At 45.8% G+C, this 21453-nt stretch overlaps 1 protein-coding gene across 1 annotated transcript; it reads right to left on the bottom strand.

Moving 5' to 3' along the window:
• Nucleotides 1–18277: 18277 nt before the first annotated feature.
• Nucleotides 18278–19237, bottom strand: LOC119826490 (olfactory receptor 13C7-like). Its single transcript, XM_038347838.1, has one exon. The coding sequence runs from the start codon at nucleotides 19235–19237 to the stop codon at nucleotides 18278–18280; it is 960 nt and encodes a 319-aa protein (XP_038203766.1).
• Nucleotides 19238–21453: the final 2216 nt, after the last annotated feature.

Below are 21453 nucleotides of genomic sequence, written 5' to 3'. Positions count from 1 at the left end.
AGAACAAATTCAAAGAAAGTTCACCCTAGAAATCATAATCAAACTGATGGATAAGGATAAAATGACTGACTAATTATAAGATGGTAGGAACCGCACAGAATATGTCTGACATTTCTTCAGAAATGCTGGAGGTCAGTCAACCACCCCCAGTGCCATGGCCCTAGTCCACCATTCCGCCCTGCCCAGACTGGTGAAGTAGCCACTTAACTGACCTTCATTTTATCCAATAACCTCTATGGTCTCTTTTCAATAAAGCAATTATAGTGACCCTTTTAAGAAGCCTGGTTTTTCTTCTGTAGAACTTTCTAAAGCCTTCCCACCGCACTGAGCAAACAAAACTCAGATGTATTATCGCAGGCTCTCTCTAATGTGGCTTCCTCAGCTCTCTGCTCTCATTTCTCACTGTCCCTTGGAGTCACTCACACACTCCAGCCACATCTTGCTCTGTGCCTTTGCTTAATTTCTCCACACGACTCTAGCTTGGGTTCTTTGCATGGTTCTCTTGCTTCTTATTGGTGAAAGAAAAAGGATCACAGTTTTGGTCAAAACTAGAGAGAGGTCCTAGCTCCTCCCTACCATTTGCAGAACATCTGATACCCTCTTCTGGACTTTGTGGGAAACTCACGTACATGGACACACACACACACACACACACACACACACACACTGTGAAACAAAAGCCAGGGGATGTGCATATGTACATTTAGATTTTACTGTGAGGCAATTACAAAAACTGAGAAATCTTCCCTGAGGGTAGCTGTTCCTCTGACTTTCCTCACTTCTAGTTTAGGATTTCTTGGATCAATTTTAATTCTTCATGGCTCACATTATACTGTTCCAGACTGAAGACATGACGTATGTGCATAACAAAAGACGCTGCGTGGGATCAGTCAGACACAGCCCTTCACAGTCTTCTTAGTCTTCAGTGATGTGACTCCTCTGGCACGGGAGGAGAAGTCCAGAGGAGAAAAGGGTTTGCTTGTGAGGGAGGGATGTACCAGGTGGGGCACGGAAGCCCTAGGAAGGAGACCTGGGCCTCATTTTCTATGTGGAACTCAAGGAAGTGTCAGAGCTTAGGAAATCTCTCTACACCCAGCGCCCGAGGGCACTGAACGGGAGCAGCATCCTGTGTATGACTTTCCTTGCTCCCCACAGAAGAGCAGATGGGTGTTTTATATGCCCCTCTCTCATAGCAACGTAAAAGTTTAGCAAGCCAAGATTCTGAGAGACCTCAAGTTCAGAAGGAGGGGAGCTTTGAGCTGTTGTGACCAACTGGAAACCACATGAGGATGCAGGTGTCAACAGGGGCTGACAGTAACAGCTGAGGGCCAGATGTGCTTGGTTTCGGCTCTGTGCATTTCTCTCGAAACTGGAGGAGATGTTTGAGAACGGCCTTGGCTAAATTAGGATTTTCCTGAACTGAGGTTAAGTTTCAATCAGTCGGTGGGAACGGGATGTGCAGAGGCAAATGTTTACCCATTGAAGATCAGAGCATACCATCTAACGCGCGTTGCTAGGGAGCAGCTTCCCAGCCAGGCACAGTATTTTCCAGTTGCGCATCATGCTTGCTATTAGTTTAATAACCGGGGCTGTGGCCTTGGAGAACAAAGCCTGCCTGTTGCCTTGGAGCAGAACCAGCATAACTGAGGCCTGTTGATTCTTCTAGTGAACTCCCAGACAAGTCTCTCCCCCACAATATCCAACACAACATGTTTAGAATTCACTCTCCGACCTGAGGTGCCCAGGTACTATTCTGCCAGCCTCCAAACAACTCTCCAAAGACACGAGCACATACAACTGGACTTTTCCTTGTCCTCTACTCCCTTCGCTTATTCATTTTTACAACAGTCTAACATTTTGGGGGGGCCGGGGAAAGGACTCAGTAGTTGAGAGCCCACGGCTGCTCTTGGAGAGGACCCGAGTTTGGACCTGGCCCTCATTTCATGTGTCTTACAACTACCTGTAACTCCAGCTCCAGGGGTTCTGCTGCCCTCTGCTGGCTCCTCCAGGTATCTGCACTCACTGCACACGTCTCCATCTTCCTCCACAAACATACACGTAGTTACAAACATTTTGTTGTTGTTGTTTTGGGGTTTGTTTCTTGTTTTTGTTTTTTTGAGACAAAAAACACTCACTATTCAGTCCTGGCTGTTCTGGAACTCACTATGTAGACCAGGCTGGTCTCAAACTCGCAGAGATCAGCCGACTTCTGAGTGCTGGGATTAGAGGTGTGCGCCACCACACCTGACCTTTAAACACATTTTAAAGCAGCTTTAGGGCTGAGGGTGTGGCTCAGTATTAGAGAATCTGCCTAGCATGCAACCCTCGGTTCCATCTCCAGTACTGGAAAAAAGAAGTGATTTTATTTTATTAGCAATAGAGTCCACAACCAGGAGAGAATCTGGGACAGAGTCTCACTATAAAGCCCAGACTGGCCTGGAACTTGATCCTTCAGCTTCCTGAGTACTGGGAGTCCAGGCATGGGCCAACATTCCAGGCTGGATTTATGTTCTACTTTCAAACTTGGGGGTGGAGAGATGGATCAGAGCATAAAAGCACCTGCAGCTCTTCCAGAGGACCAAGTTCAATTCTCAGAAACCACATGGTAGTTCACAACCATTTGTAATTTCAGTTTTGGGGATCTGATGTCTTTTAGAGAGGTACAGAAAGTTCAAAGCAAAAACAAAACAAAACAAAAAAACCGACAAAAAAGGAGAAGTCCAAAGCAATAAGTAAGGTTTGGATGAGCGCAAAAACTTGACGCTTGGAATTATGGATGACAAAAGCAGCCACACAGGTTGAGCTTCCGACGTATTCCTGTAATTTGCTTTTGTTTTGGTTGATTCACACACAGGAATAGTTTGTAAAGAGTCATGCTTTGTTTTCAATAGTTCAGTTTGAAACCTCAACAACTATTTAATTAAGACAACATGGGGGGGGGGAGCCCTGTGAAATTTTTGTCCCAAGAATGATTTATGATGATGCCAGAATTTGGGGTAGCTGGGGCAGAAGGAGTACGGTGAGTTTGAGGACACCCTGGGCTATAAAGTAAGTCCTAGGCCAGCCTGGACCAGAGCGAGACCCTATTTCTAAAACAGCAACGAGGACTGGTTTATGAAAACTTGTGTGCACACAAATCCCAGCATATGCAAAGGCCTATAGCGGAGAAGTTTATTCATAATTTCAAAACTTAGAACCAAAAAGATGTCATTTGATAGGTAGGCATATAAATAAACTGTGGTTGACCTGGGGTATGGAATATTAGTGTAGTACCGAGAAGGAATGAACTACCAAGCCATGAGAAGGAATTATAAAATGCACCATGCTAATGTAAGAAGCCAGTCTGAGAGGGACACACGCTGTATGACTGGTTATCTGACATTCTTTGTAAGGTAAACTTCAGAGACACTGAAGAGATCAGCAGTTTCCAGGGTTGGGGAAAGGAGAGATAACTAGGCACCACACAGAGGAGGGTTAGGGCGGTAGAACTGTCCCATAAGGTATTCGAGCGTGCCTTTGTGGGAGCTCTCAGAATGTAGGACACCAGGAGAGAGCCCTTCCGCGAGTATGGACTCTGTGAAGGGTATGCCAGTGTAGTTCACCAGCTGTGATGGATGTACCATTCTGGACAGGATGCCGATTGTGGGGAGCGTCATATGTATGGGGAATCTTTTGCCCAATTCACTGTGAAAACAAAACTATCAAAAACTTTCCTACTAATAGTCAGTTAAACGAAAGTATTCAACACACATTAGTATATGATAACTGCCAAAGCTTTTTATTATAGGTGTAATAGAGGAGTAGCAATTAAAACTTAAGGTTTGTGAGGGCTAGTTTTTATGTCAATTTGACACAAGATAGAGTCAGCTGAGAGGGGACAGCCTCAGTTGAGAATATGCCTCCATAAGATCTGGCTGTAGGCGAGCCTGTAGGGTACTTTCTTAGTTAGCCATTGATGCCAGAGGGCCCAGACCAAAATGGGTGGTGCCGACTGGGGTGGGCAGTCCTGCATTCTATAAGAAAGCAAGCTGAAGCTGGGTGGTGGTGGCGCACGCCCCTAATCCCTGCACTCTGGAGGCAGAGGCAGGCAGATATCTATGGGTTCTACAAGAGCTAGTTCCAGGATAGGCTCCAAAGCTACAGAGAAACCCTATCTCGAAAAAAAACCCAAAAAAGAAAAAAACAAAAACAAAACAAAAAAGAAAGAAAGCTGAGCAAACCATGAGGAGCAAGCCAGTAAGCAATGTTCCTTGTGGCCTCTGCATCAGCTTTTGCCTCCAGGTTCCTGCCCTGTTTGAGTTCCTGTTCAGACTTCCTTCCTGTGCTAAACAGTGATGGGGGAGCATAAACCAAATGAGCTCTTTCCTCCCAAAGTTTGGTCATGGTGTTTTATCACAATAAACCCTAAGACAGGTTTCATCCTAGTGCCGCCCGTAACACAAGCTGTTGCTGTTCCCTGTTATTGTGACGACCCAGCCTTCCCAGCACATAGCTGAGAGCAGCGCATGGGTAATCTACATACGAGTGACATGCACAGGCTTGACTCTCCCAGCAAAACGTCCAGCAGGATGAGTGCCAAGAGTTGACAGGGAGAGATTTATCCCAAGTCCTTACAAACATGAATCAGCTTGACAACATGATTCCTCATTAAGTGGTGGTCTCCAGTATTTAAGAAACTGAAACAAGACCTTTAGGTGTGTCCACTGGCTTAATACACACTCAGTATCCTTCGGAGAGCATCTGTCTCTATGCGTAGGAATACTTGTGAGTAAATGAATGCTAGACGAGCATCAGCCACATCCCTAGCACTAGCTATTTGGAATTTTAAATTGTCCCAAAGACTATTGAACTGTATATATTGTCAGTGAGGAGTAACTGAGCAGGACCTTTGGAAGATGACATTAGAGTCTTCCTATCAGATCGGCATTTACTTGGAAAATGACTATTCTTCAGCCACAGGTTCAGCAGATAAATGCCAGACTATAGGTTAGTCAGGCCAGGGACGGTGGCTCATGCCTTTAATCCCAGCACTCGGGAGTCAGAGTCAGACGGATCTCTGTAAGTGAAGGGACAGTAGAGTGACGTTGGCAGCATGTTCTAGGCCAGCTAGGGCTTCCCGGTGACCCTGTCCAATTAATATAATAATTAATATATTTTATTAATATATAATTAATTGATATATTAATTATTATAATTAATACAAATAAAGTAATATTTAAAAAGTCAGACACAAATGGGACCTTATAAACCTGTCTATGGTAGGAATTTCTCTCTTGTTATCTCACAACTTGCTTGCCCTATCTGTTTACCTCAGAGATCCTCTCTCCATCCCGAGTGAGCCACGCCGTCAACCACGGCTGGCACAAGTTAGCCATTCTGCTCTTTTTGCACTTTTTGTAATCATGACGTGTTTATGTTCGGCTGTAATCCACCTGATGAATGGTCCAAAGGCAAACCATCCAATCATAGAACATTGCTGTTTTACCATACTAAGAAGTGTTCATCCTTATGCTATTAATCTCGATCTGTCCTGTGTATTACATCATTACATTTTTTTTTAGTTTATTTCTGGTATTGATATCACTGACGTCACAAAACTTTTTTTCTAGTTTTTTTTCTTTGAGAGTATCTCACAGAGCCCAGGCTGTTCTAAACTCACTATGAAGCTAAAGGATGACCTTGGCCTCCTGACCCTCCTGTCTCCACAGCCTTGGTGCTGATATTGCAGCCCTGAGCCACCAAACCCAGTTGTGACTTTACAAAACTTTGAAACTCTAGAGGTCCAGTAATTGTTACTTTGTAAATAATTTAAATCTGGTGGGAAGCATCTGACACTATTAAGCTTCCAAAGACTTTTATTCTTCCCTTCTTACTGGTAACTTGTGCAGGTCAGTAGTCCCAGAAAGGAATTAAAGCACCACACGCTAGGACTGCGATGTAGTTTAACACTAGAATGTCTACCTGGCGTCTGTGTGAGGCCTGGGTTCCCCTCCCAGAACCAGAAAAATAAATAAATGAATAAATAAACACAGAAATGTTCAGGCCAGACATATGCTCATCTTTCCTCAAATCACAGAATTCAAATCTTTGAGGGGTAGAGCCTAGGAGATGAACAGTTGAGAAATTCTCCGGGGTCTGGAGAGATAGCTCAGTGGTTAAGAGGGGTCCCTACTCATGCTGGCTAGTTTTTATGACAACTTGACGCAAGCTAGAGTCATCTGAGAGGAGAGAGCCTCAGTGGGGGATGCCTCCATAAGATCATAAAGCAAGCTTATAGGACATTTTTTAAATTAATGACGGATGAGGGAGGGCCTAGTGCATTTTGGGTAGTACCACCCTGAGGCTGGTGGTTCTGGGTGCTGTCTCTCCAGCCCCTAAAATAAGAAAACAGGAGGAGCAAGCCTGTAAGCAGCACCCTCTTGTGACCCCTGCATCAGCTCCTGCCTTCAGGTTCCTGCTCAGTTTGAGCTCTTGACTTGCCTTCTCTCCACGGATTGTGAGGGAGGACATGTCAGCAAATAGACCCTTTCCTCCCCAAGCTGCTTTCGGTTATGGTGTTTCCTCATAGCAGTGGTAACCCTAAGACACTGCTCTTGCGGAAGACCCGAGTTTGTTTTCCAGCACCACACGGTGGCTCACAACTGCCTGCAACACTCGCTCCAGGGGAAGTGTTGCCTTCTTCCGGCCTCCATGGGTACTTGCACTTATGTGCACGCACATATACAACAGACATACGTATAATTAAACAATGAAATAAACCTTAAAATTACATTAATTTTTTTACTTATGTGTTTAAGTGTTTTTGCCTACGTGTATGTTTGTGCATCACATGTGTGCCTAGTGACGAAGAGGTCAGAGAGATATGGAATCTTTTGGGATGGAAGTTGTAGAGAGTTGTGGGCTACCATGTGGTTGCTGGGAACAGAAGCCCAGCACTCTGGAAGGGCGGCCAGTGCTCCTAGTCACTGAGCCATCTCTCCCGCCCTTAAAACTTTTTTTTTTTTTCAAAAAAGAAATTCTTTGGTTCATTACATTTGTGAGCCTGCATCTTAGGGTTTAGAGTAGTTTTTGCTGAGTTTTTTTCCTCCCAAATCTCTGGTCAGTCTCTCTGCCTCCCTTTTTCTGGGAAGGTTTTGGAGATTTTGGAGATAGTGTCTCATACAACCCAAGCCTCAAACTTGATATGAACTGAGGAGGCTTGTTTTGAATACCTGATCCTTCGCCTCCACCTCCTTAGTGCTGAGATTACAAGCATGCATCTTACGTTATACTCTGGGACAGAGAACTCTTAAATTCTTTTTGAGGTAGGGTCTAGCTCAGGCTGGCCCCACTGTAGCCCAAGCTGGCCCAGAACACATTATACTCTCCCTGATTTAGCCTCATTGGTGATTAGATACAATTGTAATTACTACCCCCCAGCTTCAGGTTTTTCTTGGTTTGATGTCTCAGTTGAGAAATTGCCCCATTAAGATCCAGCTGTAAGACGTTTTCTTAGCGATTGATGGGGGAGGGCCCAGGCCATTGTGGGTGCCATTCCTGGGCTGGTGGTCCTGGGTTCTACAAGAAAGCAGTTTGAGCAAGGTGTGGTGAGCAAGATAGAGTAAGCAGCATTCCTCCATGGCTTCTTTTTTGTTTTTTGTTTTGTTTTGTTTTTCGAGACAGAGTTTCTTTGTGTAACAGTTCTGGCTGTTCTGGAGCTCTCTTGGTAGACCAGGCTGGCCTTGAACTCATAGAGATTTGCCTGCCTTTGCCTCTCAAGTGCTGGATTAAAGGTGTGCACCACCACCACCCAGCCTCCATGGCTTCCGCATCAGCTCCTGCCTCCAGGTTTCTGCCCTGTTTGAGTTCCAGTCCTGACTTCCTTCAGTGATGAACAGCAATAGGGAGATGTAAGCCAAATAAACCCTTTCCTCCCCAGCTTGCTTTTAGTCATGGTATTTCATCACAGCAATAGAAACCCTAACCAAGGCAGCATACAAATATTGTGTTTTCTGCAACAGTTGCCATGTGCTTCTTTCTCTGCTATATTTATGTCTCTTATTTTGTGCTTGGCTATGTTTTATATCTATTTGCATCTGGCTGTATTTTAGAAGTACTTGAGATAAGAATTAGGGTAGAGTCAGGATAGTCTTAATGGAATTAGCTAATAGAAAGATTATGTAGGGACCAGAGGTGTGATTGGCTTGATAGAGAGCTCCCCCTTGTACCCTGCGTAAACTGGCATAATGATAGAACCCAAGGAGGAAACAGGTGGATCAGAAGTCCAAGGGACATCCATGGTTACATAATGAATTTGAGTCTAGCTTGCGGCCATAAGGACCTTCCTCCAAGTGTACATGACCAGTTAAAAAAGAAATGAAGTTGAGAAATGAAGTTGATTATTTCATTTGTAAATCAACTCTTTTGTGTATAATTTGCATGAAAAAAAGAGCATCCTGGAACTGGAGAGATGACTCAGAGATTAGGAGTACTGGCTGTTCTTGCAGAGGACCCTGGTTCAGTTCTCAGCACCTACATGGTAGCTCACAACTGTCTGTAACTCCAATTCCAGGGAATCTGCCCCCCAATCTTCTGAGGGCACTAGGCACACATGTGGTACACAGACATACATACAAGTCAAACACCCGTGCACATCTTATTTTAAAAAAAATATTTTTAGATTTATTGATTTTAATGTGTGAATGTTTTTCTTTTGTGTATGTTTGCACTCCATGTGTGTGCCTGGTGCCTGATGACATCAGAAGAGGGCGTGACTCTCCTGGAACTGGCGTTGCAGACTAGAGTGAGCATCCATGAGGACACTGGTCCTCTAAAGAGCAACTACCGGGCCATCTCTACAGCCTTCTATACACATTAAAATAATAATAAATAATAATAATATCATTCTACAGGACCTTTTTGTTTGTTTTTTATTTTGGTTTTTGTTTTTTCAAGACAGGTTTCTCTGTGTAGCCTTAACTGTTCTAGAACTCACTCTGTAGACCAGGTTGGCCTCACACTCACAGAGATCAGCCAGTCTCTGTCTCCCAAGTGCTGGGATTAATAGCATGGGCTGGCGCCATCTGATTAAGTAGACCATTCTTAGATGTGATTCTAACGGGCCTTAAGAAATAAATATACATCGAGACCAGCCTGGTCTACAAGAACTAGTTCCAGGACAGGCTCCAAAGCCACAGAGAAACCCTGTCTCGAAAAACCAAAAAAAAAAAAGAAATAAATATACAAAACCAAGATATAAAACACTCCCGCTACATCCCAAAGCGTCCTGTGTTCTTGCAGTCCTGGCTCCAGACAGCAATGTCTGTGCTCCTGCTACTGTGCCTTGGTTTTGACTTCTCTGGGATCCAGTCACACACCGCACTCTTTGTATGTCTGGCTTCTGTCACTTAGTACAATATTTTTGAGAGTATCTCATTTTTTTTAAATTTATTTTTATTATGTATACAATATTCTGTCTGCGTGTATGCCTGAAGGCCAGAAGAGGGCATCAGACCTCATTACAGATGGTTGCTGGGAATTGAACTCAGGACCTTTGGAAGAGCAGGCAATGCTCTTAACTGCTGAGCCATCTCTCCAGCCCGAGTATCTCATTTTTATAACCAGTTTTTATAGTTTTGTGTTTTGTCAGTTGTTGTCTGAGGTTTTCTGTCTTGCCAGGTCCCCCAGTCGTTTAGTCACAAGAAATCACATGGAGGTCTACATTAACTATAAACTGATTTGCCCATTAGCTCAGGCTTCTTATTAACTCTTACAACTTATATTAGTCCATTATTCTTGTCTATGTTAGCCACGTGGCTCGGTACCTTATTCAGCAAGGCAGTCATATCTTGCTTCTTCTATGGCCGGGCCAGAACTGTGGACCAAGCTTTCCTCTTCCCAGAATTCTCCTGTTCTTGTCATCCTGCCTCTACTTCCTGCCTGGTTGTGCCACCTATACTTCCTGCCTGGCTACTGACCAATCAGCGTTTATTTAAAATATAATTAACAGAATACAGACAATTCTCCCACATCATTTCCCCCTCTTTTTTTAATAACAAGAACCAGTGGTGTGGGACAATGGTCTGTATTCTGTCAATTTTGTTTTAAATAAACACTGACTGGCCAGTAGCCAGGCAGGAAGTATAGGCGGGACAACCAGACAGGAAGCAGAGGCAGGTCAATGAGAACAGGAGAATTCTGGGAAGAAGGAGGACGTCCTAGAGGAGCAATCCTGGCTCAGCCACAGAGCAAGCAAGATGTGACTGCCTCACTAAAAAAGGTGCCAAGCCACGTGGCTAACACAGATAAGAAGATTAGATTAATATAAGTTATAAGAGTTAATAAGAAGCCTGAGCTAATGGGCCAATCAGTTTATAGTTAATGTAGACCTCTGTGTGATTTCTTTGGGACTTAATGACTGCGGGAACCAGGCAGGACAGAAAACCTCTGACAATAGTCAGTTGCTTTGCTAAGCAGCATTCTTCCAACCTTAAAAATTCTCTCTCTCTCTCTCTCTCTCTCTCTCTCTCTCTCTCTTTCTCGTGTGTGTGTGTGTGTGTGTGTATAATGGTGAGCTCCTATGGAAATATAACAATAACTTGTATGAGTTGTTTCTCCCTTTCTTCCATGCGGGTTCCAGGGATTGAATTCAGGTCGTCAGGCTTGGCATCAAGTGTCTTTGCCCACTGGGCCATCTCACCAGTCCTCAGTTTGTTTTTTGAGAAGGAATCTCACACTAGTCCAGGCTGGCTTCAAATTCATGATCCTCCTGTCTACACTCCTAGATGCTGGGATACAGAGTGCACAACCATGCCCAGTTTCTTTGGACACACCTATGGGCATTTGTTATTTTTAGCTGTGGCCATTATGACTAACGATTCTCTGAGTCTTTGTTCCTGAGAATGTGTGAGAACACACATGGTCATTTCTGTTGGGTGAGCACTCATGTCAGCAAAACTGGGTATTTTAATTTACGGAAGCACCTTGGTGATGACACATAAATGCCAAGGCTATTGACAGATGCTTTTTATTACTTAATTTCCCAAGAGGAGAACACCATACTGCGTACTGCAGTAGTGTGGGGAGGGACAAGGAAACACCAAGGCTGGGCCATGAGTCAGAAGCAGGAGTAGGGGGATCACAAGAATATATTAGAACTTTTATGATTCATACAATGCAAAGCAGTGCAGGATAATGGCTCAGGACTAGCTCGTGGACTGAGGTGAGGTGGTATTAGGGGACTCAGTAGTTCAAGGCCAGCCTCAGCTACATAGTGAAGGCAGCCTAGACCCATGTGAGACCCTGTCTCAGAAACCCATAAACCAAACCAAAACAAATACAAACAGCAGCAGCATCAATGATAAAACCATCTTTCAGTCTCAGAAAGCCTATAGTAGCGTGTTAGTGTCTTAATACACACACTGAGCCATCCCCCTATCTTCCCAAGCCCTTGGACCTTTCCAGGATTCAGACTTTCCTAAGAAAATGTGAACATTAGTCTGAAGACATTCATAGGAAGTGATCAGGCCATGGATCCAAACTCCTGGTGTCTCCCCAGACATATTTTATTTGAGGCAGGATCTGCCCACCTGCAAGAATGAACACAACCTATTCATTTAATGAGCAGCGGAAGCTATTAGAAAACATGATTTGAGAAACGTAAACCAGCCTGGTGAGAGAGGTATTATGTGGCAGTGTGGACCAGACTCTGTGCAGTACTGGTGAGAGCAGAGAAAAGGCAGATCTTTCCAAATGTAAGTAAAGGACCCCAGGAGGCCCCAAACAACACAGCTTCCACCCAGAAGTGTCTTCCCTGCCTCTCTCCACCACCCTCTGAGTGCTGCAGGTGAGCAGGATGGGCACTAACCGGACACTTTACCGGAGATGTAGAATCTTGGATCCGACCCACTCCAGAGCCGCTGAGATCAATCTGCGTTTTCGAAATTTGAGATGCAGATAAAAGGAACTTGCCGGATTCCCGGCCCGCAACTTTCAAAATGCCCACCAGATGGCAGGTTTGCAGCAGGCAACCCTTAGCTAGAGCCATCAGGCACTCAGCGCTCTTTGTAATCATCAGGGAATTGGTGTTAATGTACCCTTGAACTTCTGGGAAATGAATGGCGGAGGTTGCACAGGAAAGCCTAATCAAAGAGTGGCAGGTCGCTCTCGTCAATTCTTACCGTGCGGATAGTCTCCATATTTTCCCCGTGCATTGTGAGGGAGAGGAATACCGCACACTCTTCATTTTACAAAGAAACTGAGGCCCCTAGAGACGAGACTGTCAAGAGCTCAGGATAGAAACGCTGTTGGACAGACTGGGAGGGCAGCTGTCTGGCTGAGAGTTCCTTACACGGGCAGGCAGCCTGGCTACCTCTGCCAGATCCCAGTTGCTCTTTGAAGAGCTCTCTCATTTCCTCGGGAGAGCTGGAAGCAGGGATGCGCACTCAATTTGGACCGGTAATGGGCTGCTCAGCATATGCAGTCCTGGACTTAGCCTCTAAGGGAGCCAAGCATCAGCCTTAATGGGGAACATACAGGACCAGCTCTGGTTCCCAAGGAGTACCCCGGGCATCCCGATGGCCTCTGAGTCAATGGCTCGCCCTGGCTGAGGCTCCTGACTGCTGAACAACTTCCCCCTCAGTCTGTTTTGTTTTCCTCTTTCATCTCTAGAAACAGTCACTTAAATGAGATCTCTCTCTCTCTCTCTCTCTCTCTCTCTCTCTCTCTCTCTCCTTTCTTGATTAAGAGTACATTTAGATTATATAGTGTCCTTGGAGCTGAGGCTGTTGGAATCTGAAAAATATGTGCTCAGACTATAAGAATTTAAAAATATTTTGGGGAGGTGCGGTGGTTTGAAAGAACATGGCCCCCATAGGGAGTGCACTATTAGGAGGTGTGGCCTTGTTGGAATAGGCATGGCCTTGTTTGGAGGAAGTGAATCACTGTGTAGGTGGGCGTTGAGATTTCCTATGCTCAAGCTGTGCTCAGTGACACAGTTCACTTCTTGTTGCCTGGGCAAGATGTAGGACTCTCAGCTCCTTCTCCAGCACCATGTCTGGCCATGACGATAATGGGCTAAACCTCTAAACTGTAAGCCACCCCAATTAAATGGTTTTTTTTTCTTTATATGAGTTGCCATGGTCACGGTGTCCCGTCAGAACCCGAAACCCTAACTAAGACAGAAGTGAAGCAGACAGGTTACAACTCTCCTTTCTACCCCATTGGTAGCTGTTGGGAGGAATGCTAAATTAGAATTGTCATTGAGCAAAACTTGTGGCAGTTCCTCGGGTTAAAAAGAGAACAGCTGGGGGCTGGAGAGATGGCTCAGAGGTTAAGAGCCTGCTCTTCCAAAGGTCCTGAGTTCAATTCCCAGCAACCACATGGTGGCTCACAACCATCTGTAATGGGGTCTGGTGCCCTCTTCTGGCCTGCAGGCATACACGCAGACAGAATATTGTATACATAATAAATAAATAAATATTTTTTTTAAAAAAAGAGAACAGCCGGGCAGCACAGTGATGCTTCTGAGGAGATTGCCAAGGAACACAAAACCAGTACTTCCTCCTCACTGTAACTTTATCCACAATAGCCGAGGTGAATGGTAGTGTATACACCCAGTGGAATACTACTCAGCCATTAAAAAGGAGGGCGCCCTGTCATTTGGGCAATGTGGATGAACTTGAAGGGCATGTGAGCTGTAAGTCTCAAGCTGCCTGGGAAAGTTAAGACTGCGTGGAAGTTAAGCATCTGCTCAGTTTGCTAGGTTGGAGAGGGAGTCATCTGCTGGTCCCTGAGCCCAATTTCTGTGAGCAAATGTCCAGATCCAATCACAGACATCTGAAAAGGTATGTCTGTGTTGTCCAGCAGCTGCATCCCAGGAGCGACTGTGCCAAATCTAATTGGCAGCAGAGGCTCTTCTGGTCACGTAGAATGCTGACAGTCTCGGATTAAAAAGAGAGTGACCATACAGCGCAGCAACGTTTCTGAATAGATCTTCAAGGAAAACTAAGGAGTAAGGAAGCCCAACACATTTTAGAGGGTTTTATAAAGCATATCGGAGGAGAAGAAGACAGGAATGTTCTCTCCTGAGTCAGGACTCAGAGTGGGCAGACCCAGCCGACTGTGCTCCCGGGGACTACTCTCTACTCTAGGAGGCGTGGATTCGGGAGAAGGAAAGTACATCATGGTGTGTGTGTGGGGGGGAGCTGTCGTCCTAGGACTCCTCCCTTAGCCAGGCTGGATATACCAGGGAGGAGGCAAGGGTCTCCACCTAGAGGTGGGTTCCATTCATTGCAGTATTACATTTAACACACACAGTTTTTACTAGTCAATTAAGCCAGGAGAAAGGAACTATTTCCAAGGCTTTGTCTTAATACAGCAAGTTAGTTGAAGCTGAGCCTGCAATACAGGCAGGAATGAGGCAGAGAAAGAACTGCATATATGTAAAGACACCAGCAAAGAGCTCCCCAGGCCCCCATACCTCCCTTAGCGGGTCTTCTGAACTAGGACCACTTTCCTCGCCTTTGTAGAGGCCCCAACCCACCTCTCAGTGGTAAGGTGGTTAGAACTATGCTAGTTCAACAAACTCTAAAAGCAAGGTTCTCATCTTAAAGATTACCCTGTACCTACTGGGCATGGTGGCTCACACCTTGGGAGGCAGAGGTAGATGGATCTCTGTGAGTTCAAGGCCAGCTTGGTCTACATAGAGAGCTCCAGGACAGCCAGATTATGTAGGGACAGCCTGAATCAAATGCTTGGACCACATAGTGAGGCTCAGGTCTGGAAGGAAGCTCCAGTAGATCCCATATCCAGTGACAAGTGACAATTTCAGTATGCTTGGCTTTCTCTTTCGCATCTCCCCTTGGAAAGTCCATATGAGGTCCTCATCTTTGCCCATAATTTAGTGTATGATAAGCAACTCCACCTGAGCAGAGCCTCTGCTGCCATCTGGATCGGGCACAGCAGATACCTGGGGAGTGACTGCTGACATGAATTCAGGTGCCCATGACATTGCTCACCAAAGTGTGTTCTCAGGAACCAGCAAGGGTGGGTAAAGGTGCATACCAAGAAGTCTAAACCGAGAGCCCACATAAAGATGGAGGGAGAGAACCAATTCCACAAAGATGTCCTTTGACCTCCACAGATGTCATGGCATGTATACACACATCCAATAATAGAAATGAATTAGAAGAAAATTAAACATAAGTTTGCACTTAGATATAATTGCTGTCTCCTGCACATGACACAGAATACATGTGATGAATCCAGGGGAGGAGGAACTGGGCAGGCAACTTAGGCCAGGGATGCTTTAGGGACTGTCCTACTGGAAGATGACTTTCACACAGTCCCACTCCCCAGGCCTGGGTCCACACCAGGTGTCTCAGTTAATTTCCCATTGCTATAATGAACTACATGGGTCTGAGTGCTTTATACAGAGATTTACTGAGCTCATGGCTTTGGATCCCTTCTCTTCCCTTTTCTTTCTTTTGGGAGACAGGATCTCACACTGTAGCCCAGGATAGCCTATCACCTACTATCTAGACCAGGCTAGCCTCTCATTCCTAGTAATCCTCTCACCTCAGTCCTTTCAGAGCTTGGATTACAGACACGAGCTGTTATTCCTGCCTTCACTTGTTTCGTTGTGGGTTTTGCTCATTTTGGTTTTTTGAGACAAGATCTCTGGCTTGCTTTGTCTTAAATTCCTGATCCTCCTGCCTCTACCTCCCAAGTACTGGGATTATCGGTGTGTGCCACCACGCCTACTTTTTTCAAGTTAATTTTTTAGGTTAGCATACAAGGTGATGGGTTTTGTTGTGGTGTCTTCCATCCTGTATTTGTGTCATTGTTCTCTGTTCTCATTTGTCCCCCTCCCCTCCCTGAAGCTTCTCCCTCGGGCACCTCCCTTCTCCCTCCATCTGGTTCTTTCTCCCCTCACTTCCTTTCCTGCTTTTTCTGCCATGTGTGTTCCTTTACTTTCTCTCTACCCATCTGTTTCCTTGGTTCTTATTTGTGGCTCTGTTTGCTTATTTGCCACAACTCATACATTTGAGACCCCTAAAATAAAAACAGATTGGGGGAAACGTAGTAAAGGGAAACAGAAAAGAAAACATAATGATTACAAGACCAGGTTGGGTGATGTACAACTTTGATTTCAAACTCAAACGCAGGTAGATGTCTGTGAGTTAAAAGCCAGCCTGGTTAACTTAGTGAGTTTCAGGACATCCATGGCTGTATGGCAAGAGTCTGCCTCAAAAAAACTGCACAAAAATCCATTCATTTCTTTTCTTTAATGGAATTCCTGTGAGCAGGCTGATAGGAGTCTTCAGTATCAGAATATCAGTCAGGAGCAGTCCGTCTTTCCTGGGATTTCCATATAGCAGGAAGAGTTACTCAGAACTTCCTAAACTAGACCTTTTGTGGGATCTTCCACTGCCCTCTCAAGTCCCTTGACCTCTTCACTGTGGTCCCCAACTTCAAGTTTACCCTTATGTCAGCATCCAGAGGGTTCCGGCGAGACTGGCCCCATCTTCAGCATCTGGCTAGCCCTGCCAGACAGTCAGGTCCTCATCTGCTGCTATGTTTGGTTTGGGCTCGAATGAGTACCATCAGACCAATCCCTGTAACCAGAAGTTCCACTCTGGCCTGCCAGTTCTCAAATAACCACTCAGAGACTCAATATTATTTATAAAATGCTTGGCTGGTGACTCAGGCTTATTATTAGCTAGCTCTTACATTTAAATTAACCCTCATTTCTTATCTATGCTTTGTCACATGGTTTCTGGCTTGCTACCTCATTTTCTACGTGTCTTGTTTCTTCAGGGTCTGACTGGTTTCTCCAAGACTTCACCCTTTTTCTCCTGTATCTCTTCTGGGATTTCTTGCCTGGCTCTATCCTGCCTTGCCATAGGCCAAAGTAGATTTATTTATCAACCAATGAGAGCAACATGAATTTACAGCATACATGAAAAACATCCCATAGCAAATCCCTGAACCACAGACATTTGTTCTCTGGCTGTGGGAACCAAAGGTTTTTATCCCATGAGTGAGTCTGGAAACAGAAACCCCACAGATGACAAAAGCCACAAAGATTCAACCTGAGAATGAGATTGATGTGGAAGAGTGAGATTGTCTCAGAACCAAGGAGCTGTGGCTGACTGAGCAGGCCGGAGTCTGGCCTGACTTTGAATAAAGCTACAGCATTTTTTTAAGTGAGTTTGAGCAGAGTCCTCTCTTTTTACCTATCAGAGATGCCCTGGTTGTTGTGGTACCCAACCTTTACTGCTGTTGAGACTGGCACTGACCACACATGTGTCCAAACCTGCAAACCACAGTCCACCACTCCTGTGCCAGAGCCAGCGGGGAGAATGCCAGGCTGATCTGAGGATTATTATAGCCATTTTCTTTCCCCTACTTTATCTGTATGTGATATGTGTAAGTATTATGTATGTATGTGTATAAGTATTCCCTCACAGACAAGTCCCATCACTGAGGGACAGACTCCTTTTCCTAGTGCTAAGAAGTATTTCCAGAATGGTGCCATTGGTCACTGTGGTAGCATGCGTGATATTTTGCAAGTTTATCTTTTACAAAATTGTTTACTTATTATATATATATGTATATATATATATATATGTTTTTTTGTGTGTGTATGCGTGTGTGTGTGCAGGTACACACATATCACAGCATGCCCCAGGAAGTTGGGGGACAACCCTTGGGAGCTGATTTTCTATTCTCAGAGGGGTCCAGGGACCAAGTTCAGGTCCTCAGGCTTACACACAGGCATCTCTACCCACTGAGCCATCTCACTGGCCCTTTTCATGTCAAACACAAACACTGAACAAAACCAAAGCACATGGATAATTCCAAGGCACACACCAGAGTCAGCAGTTCCATGCATTGCGAATGGAGGACAGCAAGAACCAGGTTCTGCATCTGTTTCCTAACGGTTCATGCCCATGTCTTTCCAGAGATGCGCAGCAGCTTCTGGTCTTGAAAGAGCTGAGCTATGATGACAATGAGGTTGAGCACAAAGCCACCAGCCAGCCAGTATCACCAGCAATGTGAAGCCACCAGCCAGCCAGTATCTCCAGCAATGTGAAGGTTTTTCCTTCCAGCCTGTTAAATAGAAGCCTCTACTGCTTATGGAACACTGACAGAAAAGTAGGTTCATTTTTAGTGTCGATCCTGAGGTCATGACTGGACCTTGGGGAAGTCACTGCTCTATACTGAATCGCTCTTTTTATAAGCACAGCGAGGACTTTGGAAGTCCTACATTCTTGCAGCCTGGATTCAGTGACAGTCACTCAGTTATGGGCTTCTGAGTCACCAGGCTCCTCACAGCAGCCCTCACATCCTTGTTCCTCAGGCTGTAGATGATGGGGTTCAGCATGGGGGTCACCACCCCATAGAAGAGGGAGATGAGCTTGTCTGCAAGGTCCTGCTTGTCTGCCCCCAGGGGGTCCTTGGACTTGGGCTTCCCGTACATGAAGAGGATGGTCCCATAGAAGACAATGACCACAGTGAGGTGGGCAGAGCAGGTGGAGAAGGCCTTCCTCCTCCCCTCAGCGGAGGGGATCCTCAGGATGGTCACAAGGATGAAGACATAGGAGACAAAAATGAAGAGCACTGGGATTGCCAAGAAGATCATGTTGGCTACAACCATGCTGATGACATTGATGGTGATGTCAGCACAGGCCAGTTTCAGGACAGCCAGGATCTCACAGGTGAAGTGATTGATGACATTGTCCCCACAGAAGGGCAGTCGCATTGCAAGGGATGTCTGCACTATGGAGTTGGTGATACCACCTGCCCAGGAGCCGGCAGCCATTGGCACATAGGCAGCCTTGCTCATGATCACTGGGTACCTAAGGGGGTTGCAGATGGCCACATAGCGATCAAACGCCATCATACTCAGGAGCACACACTCCGTGGCTCCCATGGCAAAGGAGAGAAACATCTGCCCCGCACAGCCTGAGAAGGAGATGCTCTTCCTGGGGGTCAGGAAGCTGTCGAGAATGAGGGGGACCGAGGAGGTAGTGTAGCAGATGTCCAGGAAGGAGAGGTTCCCCAGGAAGAAGTACATGGGCGTGTGCAGGTGGGCATCGAGGATGGTCACCAGGATGAGGACCCCGTTGCCCAGCAGGATCACCAGGTACATCAGCAGGATGAGCAGGAAGAAGGTTTTCTCCAGGTTTGGGTGGGCGGAGAGGCCCAGGAGAATGAAGCGGGTCACAGGGGCGGTCTCATTGGATCTGTCCATGGTACGTCAGTTCTAAAACCTGCAGGAACTCAGAAATCAGCATCAATGTTCTCTTACTCCAAATGCTCCTGGGTGGCCAACCAAAAGCCCCACTCTGCCAAGCTGCTGGAGACATCCTGACAACCCTGGCATCTCTGTGGGGTTATTCACTTCTAGGAAATAAAGAAGGATAGATATTTGACTTCCTAACTTAGTAACAAGTTAAGTTGCACTGTCCTTCCTGCAGAGCACAACTCAGAAAGTGGCAAAATGTATAAAATGATGCTTTAAAGCACTGGAGAGAAAATAAGAGAAGTTATACAGGTAAGATTATGGGGAAAATGAGGGTCCAAGCTCTTGAGGCTTTTGCAGCCTCTGGAGGTCACCAAGAGGCCTTGGCATTCAACTTCACTGGCAGTCTCGTGGAGAGAAAGAACAGGCTTCAAAGCACAAGAGCCGGTGTCCAGGGCACCCATCCAACGCAAACCTCCTCCCCTTGTGATGGAACCCCAGGGCAGCACCACAGGACAGGCATTTGTGAGTGCTGTTTCCACCTTCATAGCCTCCAAGCCTTAGGACTGGACTGAGGAGGTCCCAGGCCTTTAGTGCTCTCAAATTCATAAAAGAAGCAGACTCAAACCTCTCTGAAGGAAGATAACATCACTCTATTCTAAGATCATCCCTGCAAGTAGCTTTTCTAGTACAACTGCTGCCACACATTTTAAAAGAAAAAAGTTGTGAGGTGGGGGGATGGTCCAGTGGATGAGGTTCTTGCTGAGCAATGATGAATATCAGCGTTCAGATACCCAGAACCTTAATAGGAAACCAGATAATCATAATGGCCCACATGTAATCCCAGTGCTCAGGAGGCGTAGACCAGGACTCCCTGTGGCAGACAGACTAGAGAAGCTTGTAGCACAAATAATAAAAACCCAGAGTCAGATATTGGGGTTCAACCTGAAAACCAGAAAAACAAAGAAGCCAAGTCATTAGAGAAGTCTTACCTCTACCAAGGCTGGGCAACTGCAGACTAAGCAGACTAAGCCTCTCTCTCCTCTCATTTTATACTCCCTCTGGTGCTGGGATGAAAGGCGTATGACTCCCTAGTTCTGGGGTTAAAGGTGTAAGGCACTAGCATGAATATCAGCGTTCAGATACCTGCACCTGGATCTGTTTCTGCACTGATCTTGTGTAGCTCATGGTGGCCTTGAACTCACAGAGAACCATCTCCCTCTGTCTCCCAAATCCTGGGATTCAAGGTGTGTGCCGTCACTGCCTGATCTCTAGTGACTTAGCTTTGCCATTCTGATCTTTAAGCAAGCTTTATTTATTAAAACATAATAAAATATCACTATATAAGCTAGCCAAATCGGCATGTCACGGGTTTCTTGGAAGAACCTGCCTCAGTAAATGAATGAGTAAGACATCTGATGTCAACCTCTGTCCTCCACATACACGTGTACATGCATACGTGAACCCACACACATGTGAATACACAAGCATAACTAGAGAGAGGGAGAGAGACAGACAGACAGACAGACAGACAGAGACAGAGATACAGAGAGAGACAGAGAGGGAAGGAGGGAGGGAAAGAGAGTCAAGCCAGTAAGTAGACAACACAAACAGAAGTCAGCAGAAACCCATCGTGGGGGCAGTGACAGTCAAGGTGACAGCTCTATGACACTGACACCTCTTTGAGAAGCAGCCCTGCCACATTGGTACCACAGTGCTGAGGCCTAGCAGCCTGTAGACACTTCTATCCACTGGGTTATGAGGGCTGGGAGGGCAGCCGTTGGCCCAAGAGCTCTGACCACATTTTCTCTCATCTCGTGTTCCACTTTGCCCACACCAGCGCCTCTGCTTCGCTCCTGATGATCCACTGAGCCCTGGCCTGCTCTGCTCACTCTAGAGATGCTTGGTGGGCACCTCAGAGTTTTAAGTTCCTCTCGACACTGGGATTTGTTTTGGCCAGTAGAGAAAATCAAACCAAACCAAAAGAACCCTCAAAATAATAATGAAAACTTGTGTGTGATCTCAGGTATCTGCTCTTACTACCACCGTCTCTTAAAACAGTCGTGAACTTCCCAGACAGTCATCCCTAAAAGGGCGAAGAGCAACTCAGTCCCTCCCTCAGTCCTTACTGTGAACCTGAGACACTGCTCTGTTTGTGCTTAGACGTAATGACTGTCACCATGTCAGGGCCACCGTAACTCAGCCTGGGTTAACAGACACTTACT

Source organism: Arvicola amphibius, chromosome 11 (assembly GCF_903992535.2).
Source record: "Arvicola amphibius chromosome 11, mArvAmp1.2, whole genome shotgun sequence".
Lineage (NCBI taxonomy): Eukaryota > Metazoa > Chordata > Mammalia > Rodentia > Cricetidae > Arvicola > Arvicola amphibius.
The sequence above is the reverse complement of the archived record's forward strand: the minus strand, read 5'-3'. Positions and strand labels throughout refer to the sequence as shown.